General features: G+C 41.8%; 1 protein-coding gene across 1 annotated transcript; it reads left to right on the forward strand.

The window, feature by feature from the left end:
- The first annotated feature begins 3454 nt into the window (after nucleotides 1–3454).
- LOC137096336 (E3 ubiquitin-protein ligase TRIM7-like) lies at nucleotides 3455–19426 on the forward strand. The gene is made up of 7 exons (XM_067465494.1): nucleotides 3455–3973; nucleotides 7197–7292; nucleotides 7709–7939; nucleotides 11723–11745; nucleotides 12050–12168; nucleotides 15696–15740; nucleotides 18278–19426. Exons 1-7 carry the CDS (start codon nucleotides 3455–3457, stop codon nucleotides 18790–18792), a joined length of 1548 nt encoding a protein of 515 aa, XP_067321595.1. The 3' UTR covers nucleotides 18793–19426.
- The last annotated feature ends 1026 nt before the right edge of the window (nucleotides 19427–20452 follow it).

Raw genomic sequence — 20452 nt, forward strand, 5'->3', positions numbered from 1 at the left:
TGTGCCAGGGGGGAAGGCTAAAAGGAAAAGCTTTTAAAGTACAATAATGATGACAATACAAGGGCTCATTCCTTGGAAGAAGACAGAGAGAAGGGTTCCCGATCAGTCACACATTTTGAGCTGCAGGAGGGGGAATTATTTGTTGAGGAGGATAAAGGCATCTCTGTAGCTGCCTCATCTTCAAGCCTTTTTCAGTTGGAAGATTTTGGCACTTGGTTTGCAAGAGGCAACTAAAATATTAGAATGTCTAGTATTTCTGATCAAGCAAAGCCTGAGGATCTTCCTCAAGAGGTTGCTTTCCAGGGATGGAGGCAGAAACATTGTCTTTCCAGTGATGGAGGCAGAACCTCGGGCGACTGTTTCCCTTAGTTTTGCAGAGGTAAATGTTGGAGCCATGGGGATGTTTTAAAGTATTTGTTAGAACTCCCCCCCCCCCCCCCCGCCCACAAACTTTCTGTTCCTTTTTGTATTCCTTATTGCTTCAGTTCTAGATGAGTTACTTTCCTATCATCAGCTGTAACATGTACTGACGAACATGGAAGTCAGGTTCCTGGGCATCAGACCATGGGAGGACAATTCAATGCCGTCAACACACAACATAGGGAATACATTAGAGCAACATTATTCAAGAACCAAAACATTCTGTTGTCGAGGGCTTTCATGGCTGGAATCACTGGGTTGCTGTAGGTTTTTCGGGCTAATGGCCATGTTCTAGAAGCATTATCTCCTGACATTTCACCTGCATCTATGACAAGCATCCTTGACGCCGGTCAGGGATCTCTCCCGCTGGGAGACCCCCCACAAAAAGAGCTCGATATCATCCTCAGAGGTTGTGAGGTCATGTACTTTATCTACTTCCCTGGGCCTATGTTCTCCCTGTTGTCCCAGCCCTCTTGTTGTTATGCAGCACACCTTGAAAATAATAGCTCCAGGTCCCACCCTGACCATCAGGTAGGCCATAGTTGCACTTTACCCATTCCACGGCCCTGGTTTACTCTGTTGTGCCAACCCAGCCCTCTCATAGTCGTCAAGGCCCACTTTGAAATCTTAGCCATTGGAAGCTTAGCTGCCTCATGTAATGAATATCAGATTGGTTTTAATTTAAATATGTATGATTGTTATATAGTTTTATGTTTATAATATTTTTTGTATGTTTTTATGTCGGTAAGTGCAATGCTTACCATGCTGGAAACCGCTCTGAATCCCCTTGGGGAGATAGATATGTATAAAAATAAAGGTTGTTGTTATTATTATTATTATTATTATTATTATTATTATTTGCCCCAGGAAGGCCATGTGGTCTCCACCATTTTAAGGATTTACAGAGGCAAAATGTAGCTGCATGAACTTTTTAACTTTTAACTTTCTTTAGAAGATGAGATTTACCAAGACTTTTCTATCAAAAATGTATTTCTTTTTACTTTAATAAATCTCTTGAACCTAAAGATGGACTCTGCAATCCTCAGCCATTCTAAAGGCTAAAAGGCTATTCCTGCTCATCACATGTAAGTTTCTGCTGGTTACGGTGTTTATTCTCAGTACTCTGCTATATTTTGGAGGAATTACACCTAACTGAGGGTTATTTTTGAACCTAACAGCTCAGATTACCCAACAAGGAGAAACAGTAAACTTTACACAGACATAGCAAATTTGTAACTGGGCCACTCTGAGTCACTCTGGTTGTGGAAACCTTATATTGAAAGGGAAGCGAAGAAGAAAGGTTCTGTGAAACATCTTGGGGGAAAATGGTTTCAAAATCCATGACCAAGTATGAAGATCTTATTGAAGTTCAGGGTACCTTTGTTTTAAAAACAAAATTTGTATCTGTGCCACTGAATGACTGGATAGGACTGATGGACCTACCAAAAGTGGGAAGGATGGAGCCCCCAGTGGTGCAACAGGTTAAACTTTTGTGCAGGCAGGACTGCTGACTTGAAATTTGGGTTGCTGATCTGAAGGTTTCCGGTTTGAATCGGGTAGAGCGTTAATGAGTTTCCTCTGTCAGCTCCAGCTCTCCATGCAATGACATGAGAGAAGCCTCCCACAAAGATGGTAAAACATGAAGAAAAAAACATCCAGGCATCCCTTGGGCAACGTCCTTGCAGACAGCCAATTCTCTCACACCAGAATTGACTTGCAGTTTCTCAAGTAGCTCCTGACATGAAAAAAAAAGAGACTTATCAATACTTCCCTTTCTGTCCACTATTGATATGAATCAGGTTTGTGTTTACACCAAAAACAAACTTGGGAGTAAGTTAGATGCCACCCTGGATTTACGTATTTAGCTGTTGGACACAATTTTAAATCTTGTATTTTGAGAACAAAAATAAAACAATTTTATTCACTACTTTAGGTGTGAATTTAATATTTCCCTGTAGCAAAATGCATATTTGTGGTTATATACCATATTTTTTGGTACAAAAATAAAGGTTTGAGATTATATATTTTTTAACTCTCTTTATTTCCAAACCTACTACATTGTAGCAAAATATTATACCCTATTATAAAAAATACTATGGAGCTCCCGGTGGCGCAATGGGTTAAGCCCTTGTGTCGGCAGGACTGAAGATTGACAGTTCGGAGGTTTGAATCTGGGGAGAGTGCGGATAAGCTTTCTCTGTCAGCTCCAACTTCCCATGCAGGGACATGAGAGAAGCCTCCCACAAGGATGATAAAACATCAAAACATCCAGGTGTCCTCTGGGCAACATCTTTGCCGATGGCCAATTCTCTCACACTAGAAGCAATTTGCAGTTTGAGGAAATACTCAAGTAGTAGGTGTACTCAAGTTGTAGGTGTAGATGAAAGAAGAAAGAACTCTGTGGGTTTGCAATGATTAGTGAAAACCAGAGATAGAGTTTGGGGTTTCTTTTTTTGGGGGGGGGGCATTCTCTGGAGTTTTTCATGCCAGAAAAGGGTTGGAAAGAATAAACTTGTCAGTTTAGGATATGGACAGGAACAAGGTGAGCAACTCCATAGATAACCCTCTCGTGAGAACCTTTATAAGTTGCAGCAGCAAATAAAATATACTTTGCAATTGTAGCAAGCTTCTGCTTTCAGACCTGAGCAGGAAATTTACTTACAACTCTTTCATTTTGTCTGGACCTGAGCTGCTCCAAACTGGAGACTCTCCTCTTTGTTTCCTGCCTGGAAATAATCAATGAAAATAGAAAATTTAGGGACCTAACAATCTCAGGTTAAAATGTTTTAAGTTATATGCTGGGTTTCAAAGGATTTTAAGGGCATGATTAAAATAATTATTAGCAAACCATATAATGATAATAATTGCTTGTGGCATTGGAGGCCCTGGCAGATTGAGAGACAAGTGCTTTAAATACATAAACCCACTGCTGAAATTTTACTAGATCTCTGGTGCCTTGTTTTAAAAAGGAATGTGCTTTATCTAGAGACATGTTCTCCAAGGTGTTCCCTCCCAGTTAAGTGCAGATGTTGGTATGCTGAGAGAATCATTTACAGGAAATGCTCTGCAAGTAAATGCAAAGGAAAGTGAAAGCAATTGTGTTATTTGTAAGTTAGACATGGCTGCTGCTAAAAGGGCACACAATCTCTTGAGGGATTTTTGTGAAGAAGCCACTTGTCTTGTTTGCCTGGATTATTTCAAGGATCCTGTGACCTTAAAATGTGGGCACAACTTCTGCAGAGCCTGCCTGACCCAGACCTGGGAGAAGTCAGGCAACCCAGAGACCTCCTGCCCTCAGTGCAGGGAAATCATTTCACCAAAGAACCTCAGGACAAATCAGCAGCTAGCCAACTTTGTAGAAATAACAAAGAAACACAGTCCTCAGGGGCCCAAGAAGGCAAAAGTCACAGGGAGAGTCTGTGAGAAACACCAGGAGCCTCTCAATCTGTTCTGTACAGATGACGAAACCTTCATTTGTGTAGTGTGCGGCAGATCCAAGGAGCATGGAGATCATCGAAGGATTCCTCTGGGAACAGCTGCTCAAGACTACAAGGTAAGAAACACTTGTGGAGTTTGAGGAGGGAAGGAAATGCCTTTGGAAGCTTCCTGGGAAGTTCTGTGAAGATGCACTTGCATTCGAAAATCTTATCACTGGGCTCGAAATAACAATTTCTTGCCTGAAGTGGGGGAGAAGCCATTATTAACCCAAGACTAGGTATGTGTGATGGTAAAATGGAATTTAGTCACCTTTGCTTCCCACCTTTTATTAATGGGTTAATCTGGTTAGAAACCTGAAAATTATAGGATTTTGGTAAAATTATATCTCTCTGGGGGGCACCAAATTGAGACGGTGAAAACAAAATTTCTCCCTGCAATTTAGACTGCCTTGTAACCCCTTGAAACACTGCTAAAGTGGCTGCCAGTCTGTTCTTTTAGCACATCTGCTGGAAAAAAACTGGAATTTCTTTATAAGAAAAGTGAAGTTTCCTTCTTCCCATAAAAGTAGATAAAAGTATCTGTATTGCTAATGTGGTTATTTTACATCCCATATTGTATATGAAAGACCTCAAATTGATAAACCGGGAAGGGCAAGGGTCTAGAGCACATGTAGTTGCTCTCACCACTCCAAGGATCTTGTCCATATCCTCAGGCTGAACAATCCATCAAAACCATACAGACAGATGTGTCAAGAGCATATGACCTCACAACCTCTGAGGATGCTTGCCATAGATGCAGGCGAAACATCAGGAGAGAATGCTTCTAGAACATGGCCATATAGCCCGAAAAACCTACAACAACCCAGTGATTCCAGCCATGAAAGCCTTCAACAATACATTGACCTCACATTAAATTGTAATTTCTAACCCATTTTATAAGTGACCTGTTTATGGGTCTAAAGTTTTCTAGTAACTTATAATTTGGTCCCAAAGAGAAAAAGACAGACACTCCTGCACTGTACATAGTGCATGGCAGTGGGCAAACATATTTTTCAACTGCTCACTTTCTGTCTTTCCATAGAATCATAGATTTGGAAAAGACTCCAAGTGCCACTCAGCACAACCCCCTTCCATGTAGGAAGACATGATCAAGGCACTCCTGACAGATGGCCACCATCACATTTTCAGGCAGCAGCCTATTCCACTGCTGAATAGCTCTGACCACCAGGAAATTCTTCCTAATATTTAGGTGGAGTCTCCTTTTCTGCAATTTCAATCCATTGCTCATTGTGTCCTAGTCTCCAGAGCAGCAGGAAAACAGACCTGAACTTTTCTCAATATGGCATCCCTTCAAACATTTAAACATGGCTTTCGTGTCCCCTTTTACTGTTCTCTTCTCTGAGTTAAACATAACCGAGTTGCTACTCATAGGGCTTGTCTTCCAGGCTTTGGACCATTTGCCTCTCCCAGCTCGCAATCTCTGGACACATTCCAACTGGTCAATATCCTTCTTGAATTGTGGTGCCTAGAGCTGGACATAGTGTTATTCCAGGTGAAGCCTGGCCAAAGCAGAATGTAGTTGTATTATTATTATTATTATTATTATTATTATTATTATCTTTGTTTATACCCCACTAACATCTCCTGAAGGACTCGGTGCAGCTTACAAAAGGCCAAGGCCCTCAATAAAACAACAGCATAACAAATACAACAATAAAACTCATAAAGCAAAACAATAAACATTAAAGCAATAACAATAAAACATTAGAACAGTAATACCACAACGCATTTAAAACTAAGGCTGGGCCAAATGTAATGAATAAAATTTAAAAAGTGCTGGACATGACGGTGAAATGGATAGGTTTTTAGAGGTAGGTGCGGTGTGCAGACAATCTTAAATCTCTAGTAAAGTGCATTTGGGACATGATGCTGGGAGTTTCCTATTCTGGAAAGGCACACTGGAACAGCCACATCTTCAAGCTCTTCCTAAAGACTATTACTTCTTCGGATCTAGGTACTGTACTCCTATTGATGTAGCCTAGAATCGCATTGGCTTTTTGAGCTGCCACATCACATTGAGTTGAGTTGAGGCCTTCTAAGACTCCTAGATCCCTTTCATATGTACTGTTTTCTTTTTGCAAATAAAAGACAACAGCATAAATATAAACATACTGGAACAATAATGACATATGTATACTAATTACATGTCAATCTAAAATAAAACTTAAATACACACATTAGTTTCAAAAGATGGCTTTCTGCTTCTCTTTTGTTGGTTTCTCTATCTTGTTTAACATTTTTTCTTCCGCCTTACATACAGGAAGGTATTTACTTCTGCTTGTTTTTACATTAACAAATGAATATGCCAACCGTTTATATCCCAAATCTGTACAAATTTTATCTTCTCTCTGCCCCGGAGTGTGGTGGAGGCTCCTTCCTTGGAAGCTTTTAAGCAGAGGCTGGATGGCCATCTGTCAGGGGTGATTTGAGTGCAATATTCCTGCTTCTTGGCAGGGGGTTGGACTGGATGGCCCATGAGGTCTCTTCCAACTTTTGATTCTATGATTCTCTTCTATGATTCTATGATTCTCCGTCAGAGATGTAATAAGTTTTCCTTTGAGAGATACATATAACAGTTGGCAATGTCTACATAAATGATGGACCTCCATTCTCCTACACATAGGTCAGGGGCCTTTGATGTGTCCCATGACAGTATGTATCACCCTTCCATTTTGAGTGATGGAGCAAGAAACATCCACATCGCTCAGAACTGAGGTGACTGGTCCTCCCTGGATGACCAGCCAAGAAGGACAGGGATTATGAAAGAAGGTTGTTCACCTTCCTTGTCCCAGCAGTTTGTCCACATCAGTGGTACTCACTAATGGAAACAGATAAATTCTATTCAAAGATATTAAAAGAACTGGCAGAAATAGTTTTGGAATCACTTTGAGAATTCCCAGAGAACAGAGTACCAGCGGACTGGAGGAGTTGTCCCTGTCTTCAAAAATGTGTTTCCCAATGGCTCCTCTTGTATTAGATGCATTGATTATCTCCAGATGTTTCTCCTTTTTCTGTATCCCATTGATTTCACTCAATAAAAACCTTTTAAAAAGAATCAGTGATGGATGACAGGACAGAGGACAGATGACAGGACAGAAGACAAATTTTCAGATGATGCCCCAGATGACAAAGTCCAAAATGACTTATCATAATAGAGAGCTGGGTCAAAACTAGGAAAACGAATTTCAACACAGAAAAATGTATTGCATTGTACTTGTATATGTGTGTGTGTGAAGGCTGTTACCTTCCAGTGAAAACTGAATGTTTGTTTCTCTGCAGGTTTTGATGGGTCTTCGTCAGGATGATCTGGTGAAGGAGAAAGAAAAGTTTCTGGAATATAAAGCAAAGACAGAAAAAGAAGCCCAAAACCTACTTGTAAGTATAGGAGTAAATGTGATTACAGAAGGAACACAACTCTTATAAAATGCAACTTCGTCATATAAATCTTTGGATGGTGTGAGGACTGATCATAAATCCCACACTGTGATTTTGAGTGAGTCACCAACTCTTAGCCTCAGAGGAAGGCAAAGGCCACTCACCCTCTGAATGCATCTTGTCAAGAAAACCCCTTGACAGTGTCACCTTAGGGTCACCATAAGAGGGAAGTATCTTGAAGGCACACAACAAAAACAACACAAGAGAATCTTAACTGATTGTTTGTCTTGAACCCTCTATTGAAATTCCTCCTCCTACACAACCATTGATGAGCCAGAAGCCCTCTCTTTTTTTATTTCAGCAACTGTATTTTAATGTGATACTCATTTACTTGCTTTTCTTTCTGCTCACTGCAGAAGCAGACAAAAGCAAAAATTGAAAAAACAATGGGAGAAATAACAGAAATACGGCTGTTTCTGGAAGAACAGGAGAAACATCTCCGGGCCCAGATGGAGGAGCTGGAGAAGCAGATTGTAAGGAAAAGAGATGAACACTTGGTCTTCCTTTCCCGGGAACAATCTTCTCTGGAAAGTCTCATCCAGGAAATGAAAGAGAAATGTCAGCAGCCACCAGCAGAATTGCTGCAGGTAAGACTGGGCAAAAGAAACCAGATGTGGCTAAGAGAAAACTAGATACAAAACTGTAAAGCTTGGAAGTAGTTTTTCTGGCATGGACAAGATCCATTACAAAATATTTGCTCTTTGTTTATTATGGAATTAACTAGGCATTTTTTATTAAGCATGGCAGTCTGCCTTACAGAGAGAGGTCAACCCTCCTGTTCAAGGAGCTCCACTGGCTGCCGTTTATTTTCCGAGCACAATTTAAGGTGCAGGTGCTTACCTACAAAGCCCTGAACGATTTGGGACCAGCCTACCTGCGTGACTACATCTCTGTCTACGAACCCACGCGTTCACTTCGGTCATCTGGAGAGGCCCTGCTTGTGATCCCGCCTGTGTCGCAAGCGCGTTTGGTGGGGACATGAGACAGGGCCTTTTCTGTGGTGGTCCCCCGACTCTGGAACACCCTCCCAAAGATCTTAGACAGGCCCCTACACTGGCAGTCTTCAGAAAGAACTTGAAGACCTGGCTGTTCCGATGTGCCTTCCCAGAATAGGAAATCTCCAATACCAAGTCCTAGAAGCACTTTATTAGAACTAAGATTGCTGCACACCGCACACTGCACTTGCCCTATAAGCCTTATATACCTCCTGTCACATCAGCACTTTTAATCCTGTACCCATTACTCTGGCCCGGCCCAGTTTTATTGTGTCTTAGTGTATTGTTTATTGCTTGTTGTTTATATTGCTTTAATTGTTTTAATTTGCCTTAGGTTTTGTATTGTTATATTGTGTGTTGAGGCCTTGGCCTTTGTAAGCCGCATCGAGTCCTTCGGGAGATGCTAGCGGGGTACAAATAATGTTTAATAATAATAAATAATAATAATATTTTTGAAGTTGTTCTAGGGTTGTGACTCCTAGGGGGATTGATCGACCATTTGAGAGGGGTCGTGCTACCACCTCCTTCAGCCTTGCCTCCTCAGCCTTGCCTCTTCCTCCTTGTACCTGGAACATGCCGCCCTCTCCTGGCCTCTTCTCTGGAGGGGAAGAGAGGAAGGAGTTGCCCAATGTGGGATGATGTGGAGGAGGAGGAGGCAGAGGTGGAGAGGGTGATGCCTACAGAAGTGACGCCTGCAGACCTGAGCTACCCCTCGCACCTGCAGGCAGTGCAGAGAGGTGGCACACTACTCCCCCTTCCTCCTCGTGCCTGGAGCGTTCCGCCTTCTCCTGGTCTCCTCTGTGGAGGGGAAAAGAATAAGGAGTTGCCCAGTGTGGGGATGAAGCAGAGGAGGCAGTGGTGAGAAGCTGTACCTGCAGGCCTGTGCTGCCCCTTACTCCCACAGGTGGAGCAAAGAGGTGGCACACCCTCCTCCTCCTCCTTGTGCCTGAAGCGTGCCACCTTCTCCTGACCTCTGTGGAGGAGGAAGAGAGGAAGGAGTAGCCTGGTGTGGGGACGAGGTGGAGGAGAAGACAGGGGAGGAGGCAGTGGGAAGTGGCACCTGCAGGCCTGAGCCACCCCCTCCACTGCTCGATCTATAGGCCAATCTCTGGGGCAGCCTGGACGGGATAGGATGGGGATGCTGGGGACCGGTCACTCGGGCAGAGCCAGCCAGGTAAATCAGGCTCAGTTCGCAGGGCTTCCGCTCCCAGAGAGGTACTTCGTGTGCAGCTCAGGGCTGGAGGCGGGAGGTCCAGAGGTTTCTTCAGAGGCTTCACCACTCATTCAAAGGCCTGGCCATGTTAGTTGGGGATATTGGGGTTCAGAGGGGTCTCCACCTTAGGCTGGTTTGAAACTGCCAGATAATGCAATCAGGTATGCAGTGTTGAACCATATAGGGCACTTTGAACTACATTGAACTGCTGTATGTGGTCCATACTGCAAATATTTGGCAGTATATTGTTTTGTTGTTGTTGTTGTTGTTGTTATTATTATTATTATTATTATTATGTACATTTGTTTTATACCCCACTTTTTCTCTCTGCAAGGAGACTCAGGCTGGATCTATGCTGCCATATAAAATCCAGATTATCTGCTTTGAACTGGATTATATGGCAGTGTAGACTCATAATCCCATTCAAAGCAGATAGTGATTTGATAATCTGGATTATATGGTGGTGTAGATCCAGCCTCAGTCTGGTGAGAGAGTGAAGTGGGTAGCATCCCTAGGCATCTGAGGAAGTCAATTTAGTTGTATGCACCTGAGGAAATGGTCTACAAAACATGCATTCTCTCAGACTGGATCTACACTTCCCTATATCCCAGATTTTGTTCCCAGATTATCTGCTTTGAACTGGATTATATGAATCTACACCTGCCAGATAGTCTGGGATAAGCAGATAATCTGAGATCAGGCAGTCCCCAAATTACAAATCACGTTTTGTGGGTTTGTTCTTCAGTTGAATTTGTATATAAGCCAGAATAGGTACATAGATACACACGCACGCACACACACACAAAGCATAGGGAAGGGATAACACTCATGTAGTGTTTGTTTTGCTGTCTGTGCCCCGTTCAGAAGATGTCTCCTCACTTTCCATCCTTATGAGAATTGGATTTTTAAAAAATTGAATCAAAGATTGGAAATAAAGCTTCAGTGGAGGCACTTTTCCCTTTGTTAGTCCTTTCAGGAGTTAATTTCTCTTCCGAAGGATAGATTTATCTCCCTCCTTGTTGTCTCAGCCCTGTTCTTAACTAGGAGTAGTTTGTAACTCAGGGATGGCATCTAGTCTGAAGAACAACATCGTCACACAAACATAGACAATCCTAAGGGATGAAGTTCTGAAGTTGCAATGAAAATAATTTTATGGTTGAGAGTCACCACAACATGAGGAACTGTATTAAAGGGTCACAGCATTAGGAAGGTTGAGAACCACTGTCCTAGAGCGGTGGTTCTCAACCTGGGGTCCCCAGATGTTTTTGGCCTACAACTGTTTACCAGCTGTTAGGATTTCTGGGAGTTGTAGGCCAAAAACTTCTGGGGACCCCAGGTTGAGAACCACTGTTCTAGAGGGTGCCCTGGGCCCATTTACACAACACACATATAGCACTACATTTCATTTTAACTGTCATGGCAACATCCTACTGAATCCTACATTTCCAATTTAGCATGGGAGACGTAGAAGTCTCAGCCAGAGCACTCTGATGCCTTTTCAACTACACATCTTAGGGTTCCATAACAATTAAAGTGAAATAACCATTAGATTTGTCTTGTTTGATGAGGGCCCCCAAAGTCTACCACTACACCACTGATACAAAAGGAGGGAAAGAATCAAACCTGATACACCAAGAGACAACTCTGTTCCATATAGGCGCTTCCAAGATGCACCTGCTGTATGTATGACACCTAAATCTCTGTTTAGGATTTTGATAGATTTGCATTTACAGAGAATTGCATAGAGAAGTTAATTGAAATCAAAGACTTATTTAGTATTTTCGTGGAACACAAACTTGTTAAAACTGTTTCCTGTGTCTCAACTCTGCAACTCTTCAATTCCTTTTTGCTCTTTTGAAGCACTCAGGAAGGAGACTGAGGAGGACTTGGTGGAAAGGAATTCAAATCTGAGGATGCCTATCGATGGGCAAGAAACTGAGATGACAGACAATTAAAAGGAGAATGCACCAGGGAACTCTAACTGTCCCTTTCTCCTCTGTTACCCTCAAGGGCACATAGTCTTTACATAAGGATAGTTGCACTATTCCCAATTTTGAAGTTACAGAAATGTCCTTGGGGAGGGACAGACTGCTTTCTCACCCAGCGAAGAATCAGATATGTGAGCAATGACATCCCTCTTCTTTTGTTCTTCTTCCCTCTAGGATGCGAGGAGCCTCTTGCAGAGGTAAGTGGATCCCAGTCCTTTCCGTTAGACATAACAGGTGGACACGGTGATCCTCTGCTGCTCCGTGGAAGAAAATGAAGGCCTCTAACATGCCACAGATAAAAATATTGCTTTCCTTTTGACTTTATGGGACTTGTCTCATAGCTAGTGTCACTGCCATAGTGAGATCTCTAATAATTGTTTGTTGTATTTGTTTACTCAGCAATATTTATCCTGAAATGGCAAACTCTTTCTGTATCTTTAAAAAAAGTAATTTGCAGGAGTGGCTCTCCCCCACCCCCAATTGATCCGTTTTCTTCACTAGGTATGAGAAAAAGCAAACGTCTGAGAAGCCAGTGGCTTTCCCTCCTGAGCTGAAATGGAAGATCTGGGAGTTTTGTGATCTAAATTCCTTTCTATTTGCTGCCTTGAAGCCATTCCGAGGTAAAGAGATGTGTCCACTAGGAGTTGTGCTGGTTTCTGCATTGGCCGAACTCTTATTTTTGTTGTATTCTCATCACAGCTTGGGGAAGAAGCAATGGGGCTTCTCTCTCCACACCCAGGCACTGTTTTTTTTTTTTTACTAGAAGGACTGTGAAGGAGTCGTTATTAAACTGCTGCCACCAATTGTAAAGAAGACTGTATTAATGCCACCGAATGCCACCAAATGTGAAGGCGCGCGTGGTAAAACACCCACTGCCACCTAATCTATGAGGGAAGCTGGGCAACGATCAATATCAGCCTAGGAACTACTTTACAAAGGAACTGTTAATTACAGAAGGCTTTGTTTCAGTGATAGCGTAGCGTTTACTTTCCTGGCCTGACTTTACTATTCCAGGCTGTTCAGCTTATAAGGAACTGTATCAGGCAAGGCTTGAGGAAAAAGTAACAAGTTTATTTTAACTGGAGTATAACAATGTATAACTGTTCTTCAAAAGAGGTACAAATCTTGATGGATACATTGGAAAGGTTTCATGAGTAAACTCAGGCAAACACTTCATAAGGTTTCACAGCTGGCACAACAGTCTTAAACCCAGCCAAACCTTGATTCTTAATTCAGAATCAACAACCCCCTGTACCGGGTCCTTCTCTGCAACCACTTTGGTCACCAATTGATTCCCTGAATCTCCAAGAGATTCAGTTTTTCCCTATAGCACACTGGCTACAGACACATTCCCTGAATCTCCACCAAAAGATTCAGTGTCCTCTCAGCAGCTCTCCGGCCACTGACTGACTTTTTAAAACACAGCTGCCTCTGAAGAGGAGGTTGGCTCCGCCCCTGCTGCTATGGCAACTTAGCTAACATCAAGCCACTCTCTCCAACAAAACATAATCTCCCATACTTACCATCCCTAAACCATTGTCCAAACTACACATAACCAAAGAAATAAAACTTACACATCGTCACAAGGACCCAGCTTAGTTCTGTGAGAATGGCAGTCAGTGTGCGTGTGCACAAACACGAACACACGCAGGGAGATACCACTACTGGTTTATATGCATTTACAAGCATTACCTCAGTTAATGAACTAGATTTGTTTCCAAGTGTTACTTCTTTTAATAGTAAGTTTGGTACCAGAGGCAGAAACAATGTGGAAAAAATAGGGCTGGGTTCCAACACCACAGGGGGAAAAGAAGCAGCATTTATCCTGTTATAACAAACTGATAAATCCAAATGAACAATATGCACATGTGAAATGAAACAGATAAATTAAATACTCTTTCCTTTAGTACATGAAGATATTTTGAGCCTTTTATTTATTAATTTATTTATTATATTAGTTAGTTCGTGCATTTGTATACCACCTTTCTCAGCCTGTAGGCGACTCAAGGTGGTTAACGGTAAAATTCAATGCTTACACTATCATAAATATAATAAAATATAACATATAATAAAATTAAACGTATCAATAAAATATAAATTCATAGTGTCTCCTTGTTAAAACCGTTGTCCGGTCTTCGTTCCATTTTCCCATGTCAGTTACTCTGCATTTGAAAACACTTGTTCCAAAAAGCCACATCTTGACTTTTTTCCGGAATGTTAAAAGGGAAGTGTCCGATCTAATATCTATAGGGATATTATTCTAGAAGCCCTTTCAAGGCCTCTGGCAAAGTGGATCCAGGAATTCCCTTTTTTCTTCCCTTGTTTCTTATAATTTCCACTTTGGTAAAGTAAACTGGTGATGGAAGCTCCCCTGCTCTCCTCTCTCTTCCCGTGTTTTGCTGTTCAGGCATGATGCCTGGACAATGATTGCACAACTTAATTGTAAAACATAACAGAACGTCTTGCTGAGGGAGAATCATGTCATAAGCCAAGTGTAGCCCTGCCTCCTTCAGCTTGTACCATTCTTCCAGTATAATAAATGAGTATTTGTTTTGAGTTTCTTTTTAAACCTTTTTTGGAGGTGTTTAATAGTAAACATAATAGCAAACTTTTATTTATACCCCACCACCATTTATTTATTTACATTATTTATATCCCACCCATATCAGCCCGGAGGTGACTCATATCAGCCCGGAGGCCTGTTGAAAGAATCAAGTTTGTAGTTCTTTCTGAAAGTACTGTAGTGTGGAAGCTTGCCTAAGTTCTTTGGGGAGGGGATTCCATCTCCCATAGGGACTCCGGGAGGCTTACAAATAGCACACATGGTGCCACACCACTTATAAAATAATCCAGTGTATCAACATTAAAAATGCAATAACATATTTTAAACGAGACATATAAAATTGACAAAAATAAAATATAGCAAATAGTCATTGATTAAAAATCCATGTGTAGAGATATGTTTATTATAAAGTGTTTATTATACTGTGTTTAAACTGTATTTTGTTTTACATTTGTTGCCATGGCCTAGCTGTGAGAGATAGGTTGCCATGGTGACAAGGCCGAAGAGGAGGTGGGCGGAGCTTAAGGAGAAAAAGGTTTGAAAGTGGCAGTTAAGCTTCAGTCAGGAGGATGAGACCCTGAGAAGAGGGCAGAGTCAGATAGGACTCTGGAGAAAGTAGTTTAGTCAGGAGGATGAGACCCTGAGAAGAGGGCAGAGTCAGATAGGACTCTGGAGAAAGTAGTTTAGTCAGGAGGATGAGACCCTGAGAGGAAGAGCAGAGTCAGTTAGGGCTCTGTGGTGTGAAGTAGTGTAAATTCAGTTAGTTCTTAGTATTTGTGAATATTTCTTCAGCAAGGGAGCTGAAGGAGAAACCTCGTTAGATTGCTTGAGTTAAAAAGAATCTAACAGAGGGGGTTTTAGGATCGCCAGTAGTGGAAGACTGGAGATCAGTGGTTTGATCCGGTATAGGACAAACAGTGTGAATATTCACAATAGGGAACTCTGAAATAATAAAGCACTTCACTGAAGAAGGAGTTTATAAGATTGTAACATCAGAAGCCTGAATGTATCTCGACCAAGCCATATTGTAACCATCAAGCATGTGCCAAGTTCAACATCTCAATATTGCAACAATTACGCTTTGTTAACAATAAACTTGTTCTCTTTGTATTTTAAACCTGCCTCCTCCATTGATTTTATGTTCGGTGCATTCCACTCTACCAAAGTTACCCCACAACGCAAATAGGGATAAACAGAGACTTTAAGACCAGCGTCTCTAAACATATTGGTGGCAGTTTAATTTAATAGCAGTCTAGGAACTTTCCTTACATTTTTGGTGGTCCCATTTGGTGGGATTAACACCACGTCTTTACATTTTATTGGTGGCATTGATAAGTCTTTACATTTTTGGTCCCATTTGGTGGGATAAAGACTTCTTTACACCATGCAATCAATTTAGGCTTCCCTGGCTAAAGAACAGTCTGGCTGCTATCCTAAGCATTATCAAAGGCCTGTTGAAAGAATCAAGTTTGTAGTTCTTTCTGAAAGTATTGTAGTGTGGAAGCTTTACTGTGAATTGATATTTTTTTTTTCTGAACAAGATGATTTGGTGCCTAATCTTACATATGTTTTGTTTTGTTTTAGTTGCTCTCCTGGATGCTGTGTCACCTGGGCTAGAGCTTCAGAAAGGTAAATTTCCAATGGTGGACAAAAGTCACAGGAGGGAGGGTGCCATTTGCCTGGTGGCATTTCATGAAATCATTCTCCCCTTCATGTCCACTCTTTCTGTTCCTTTGGGAGGCTGTTGGTTGTAACTTCATGGATCAGCACCAGAGATTTTTACAATTTTTAAAAAAGAATGTGTGTTTTGCTGAGTGAATTCCATGGTTTGAATTGCAAAATATCTCCTCTAAGTTTTACAAAAAACTCTTACAGCTACAATGTTACAGTATAAAAGAATCATGGTCCTTATGCAATGAAATATCTCTAAAACAATTATTAAAAAGAGTGAATGGAGGTTAAAAGAATGAGAGGCTAATAACATGATACTCATTGAGTAGCAGTCCTGGGGAAAAAAAAACAATTCAAGTTAAAAGAGCTAAAATAAAAATAGTCAATTATTCATTCTAGGAGTATTCTTTGTTTATGTTTTTTTGTAGTGTGATTTGATTGACAATCGGAGCAACAGTGTTAATTAATGAACAGAACTGAGTAGAAAACAGTCGTAACTGAACGCAGCAGCCACGTTGCTGTCCGAAGCAACTTTTAAGGAGCATATGTCTTCTTTGCTGAAACAACTACCACTCCATTTCCAATCAGAATCCAAATTGCTGGTGACCTTTAGCAAGCCATGTTTGCTTGGGTCCTTGCCACTTAAAAGTTTTTCAAGGTTTTCTTGCAGGCTTTCTCTCTTCCCACTGCCATCCCAGGCACATTTGGGGAGGATGCAGGGGAGGGCCTTTTTGGTGTCTCAAGTAAATAATGAATACTACCCAGAAACAGGTGAACTCCAGACAACAAGCAACCAAGGGCCCTGGGTTGTTGTAGGTTTTTCAGGCTATATGGCCATGTTCTAGAGGCATTCTCTCCTGACGTTTTGCCTGCATCTATGCCAAGCATCCTCAGAGGTAGTGACACATAATCAAGGGCCCATTAACACCTCCCAAACAAAGGATGCCTCCAGGAAACATAGGCTAGGCTACTTCTATGCATATATCCTCACTGATTGCAAACTTGATGGCTACTCAAATGCTAATTCAAGCTTGCTAACTGCAACTGTCCCATTTGCTTTAAACAGACAAGGGCTCTTTCTCCCACCCTGGGCATTCCACAGGTGGGAGAAAGAGCCACACATCCCAATTGCCTCATGGCCAACAGAACCTCTGAAGAAGCCGGCCACAGATGCAGGCAAAACATCAGGAGAGAATGCTGCTAGAACATGGCCATACAGCCCGAAAAGCTCATAGATTCCGGCCATGAAAGCTTTCGATAATACGTTATACATCTTATTCTATTATGTTTTAAGCTTCTTTTTCAGTGCTTTTTTCAATCAAAGTTGGATTTAGTTATGTTTTAACTTTTTATTAAGAGTTTTTATGTTGTGTTTTTCAAATATTGTATGCTGCCTAGAATCCTATTCCTGGAGAAAATGGGATATACATTAAAGAAATAAACTGAATGTAATTTCTGCTTTGAAGGATGCTTCTACACTGTAGAATTAAAACAGCTTGACATCACTTTGACTTTCACACTTCAATGCTATGGAATACTAGGTGTTGTAGTTTCACAAGATCTTCAACCTTCTCTGCCAAAGAGTGTCTCATGAAACTACAACTCCCATGATCCCAAAGCATTGAGCCATGGCAGTTAAAATGCTATCAACCTGCATCTGTTCTGCATTTTAAATGTTTTCAATAATGTTTGTTTTTCAGTGTACAGGCAGTCCCCAAGTTACAAACAAGATAGGTTCTGTAGGTTTGTTTTTAAGTTGAATTTAAGTTGAATGAAGTCGGAACAGGTATAGTGTAAGTGTAACTGCAAGTAGCTTCTGGTGTGAGAGAATTGGCCGTCTGGAGAGACGTTGCCTAGGGGACACCCAGATGTTTTGATGTTTTACCATCCTTGTGGGAGGCTTCTCTCATGTCCCCGCATGGAGAGCTGGAGCTGACAGAGGGAGCTCATCTGTGCTCCCCCTGGATTTCAGCCTGCGACCTGTTGGTCTTCAGTCCTGCCAGCACAAGGGTGTAACCCACTGCGCCACTGAGGGCTCCTTCTAATGATTGTGCAAAAGAGGGAGGTTCAGCAGGTGCTTCTTTTTGCACAACCAGGTGACAGTCCGTAACTGCTGACATGGTCTCTTCTGTACAACCATTAAAGGGACAGAAGGCCCTTTTGTTCCAGCAACCCCATTCAAAGGTATTATTATCATATATATTCACTCAAAATATTAATTGTAAAAGAAGGCTAACTTCTCTTTCTGAGAAGAGACCAGAAGCATCCTTTCTTCTAGACAAAACCCTCACAAGTAGAGTTTGAACCCTCTCATGCTGGAAATACTGATTTCCCAACAAGTAGTCTTTATCACAATTATAAAAAGGGTGTTTTATTGTGAGGAGAATGAAGTTGATTATATGGTGTGTGAATCCTTTCTGTGCCAGTTCTTTTCTCAGCTCCTTCTGCTTCTCTTTGCTTTCCTTCATCTCTTTCTCTCTTTCTGTCTCCAACAGCAAATGTCACTCTGGATCCAGACACAGCGAATCCCTGGCTCATTCTATCTGAGGATCAGAAAAGTGTGAGATTTGGAGACAAGCAAGATCTGCCTAACAATCCTGAGAGATTCAGTGAACGAGCGTATGTGTTGGGACATGAGGGATTCACATCTGGCAGGCATTCCTGGGAAGTTTTTGTGGAAGGGGAAGGCAACTGGGCTGTGGGAGTGGCCAGGAAGTCTGTCAGGAGAAAAGGCTCTGTTAACATTGATCCCTCTCAAGGGATCTGGGCTGTGTGCAAGTGGAGAGGTAAGTATCGTGCTCCCAGTCTCCCTTCTAGTAGTGATTTCCTGCTGAGTGAAAAGACCAAGCGGATCCGAGTCTGTCTGAACTGCGATTCAAACCAGGTGGCTTTTTACGATGCTGATACGGGAGACCAGATCTGCCTACTTTCAGATGTCCCATTCTCCGGAGAGACTGTCCTCCCGTTCTTTTATGCATGTATGGAAGGCCACCTCAGAATCTCACCTTAAAGCAGCCAGGCCTCTCTCACAGACCTTCTTCTGTAAGCCAGGATGAAAATAACAAAATGCTTAAATTCTTCCTGAAATAAGTAAAAATACAGTGTTCCTCACTTATCACGGGGGTTCCGTTCCAGGACCACCTGCAATAAGTGAAAATCCACAAAGTAGGGATGCTATATATCAATTTTAATATTTATACATTATTTAATATATTTTATATATTATTTTCTTACTTGTGCTTCCCTACCCGCCTCCTGGCTCATCCTGAGGGCACCTGCCTGCCTCCCTGGCCTCCCCAGACCCCGGCAGAGCCTCCGAGCCACGCAGGCGGCAGCAGGCCAGAGAGGCAGGCCTTTCCTGCCATGCCTCAGGCCACCGCACTTCAGGGGTCTGTGGAGGTCAGGGAGGTAGGCCTTCCCCACCGAACCTTAGGCTGCCACACCTCCACTGGACATAAATATTTTACATTTTAAAAACCCATGAAACAGCGAGTCCACGTAAAGGAAACCGCGAAGTAGCAAGGGAACACCGTACTGTGTTTGTACTGTCTTTTCTGATGGTCTTTGGTGACCCCTCTGGCACCTCGCTCATGACCCCACCCAGGGGTCCCGGCTCCCAGGTTGAGAAACACCGATCTACCTAAATGTACATCTGTCTGTCTAATAAAATTGCTTCATTTGCTTGTGTATTCTTAAACTCATTAAATTAGATTTTCTTAATACATAATAATGGATTTAATACTCCGTAATAATGGATGATGGAAAAGGTTTCATCCTATTGTTGAAGAAAATATTACTGGATGTTAGTGACTCTTCAGTTGTTATTTTAGCCATCTTTAGTATTTCTAAATATATTGTCCCAATTGTTTTTGTTTATAATCTGATTCTGATCAACTTTAACTTTTTTGAAATTCAGAATGGCAGGATTATATACTGAAACAGATGAAGTTCCCCTCTCCTTCTCTATATACTTCAAGATTGAAGGTTTTTGCCGCTTCTCATGACTTAATATAAGGTGCCTAAGATATGGAATAAAGTAAAAAGGCTCAGACCTGGCATTCCTATGTTACTCTCTGGAGGGGATTTCTATGTATGTGTGTGTGTCTATAGACATATATAATAAGTAGTTTAAAACATGTGAATAAATATTCTGGAGCTCCAAGACATCAAAATGGTTTAATGAAGTGTTGATGATAATTTGGCATATCTAGATTGCTGGAGGTCAGGGAAATGCTTGTCTCTTTGCAAAGCTGACTGGGGAGCCAATTCAGGCAAACCAGAACTTGGTAAATTCAGAATTCAGAAGTTTGGAAAAAACTCATCTGGAAGTTTTAAGGAAAGGCTTTAGCAAGGAGGTTGACAAGATTGATCAACAGGTCTGACTTGAGGACAAACAGTAAACTTTATATAGAAACTAGCTTGGGTACCCGGCGCTGTCCGGGTTATTTTAAAAGGGTATTGTTTGTTTTTGGATTAGAGAAAGGAATTGTATATCAAGGTTGGTCTTTATCAGTTATTTATATGGCTCGCAGTGGTCTCAGGAAGTTAGTGAAGGTACTGTGAGTCCTATCGTCTGTGGTCCATCATCCTTCAAACTGCACCAGGATGGAGAGAGGGTCATGGAGGCTCTGTGTGCTAAGTTTGGTCTTGATCAGTCATTGGATGAAGGT

This window comes from Anolis sagrei, chromosome 2 (assembly GCF_037176765.1).
Source record: "Anolis sagrei isolate rAnoSag1 chromosome 2, rAnoSag1.mat, whole genome shotgun sequence".
NCBI classification, from domain to species: Eukaryota; Metazoa; Chordata; class Lepidosauria; order Squamata; family Dactyloidae; genus Anolis; species Anolis sagrei.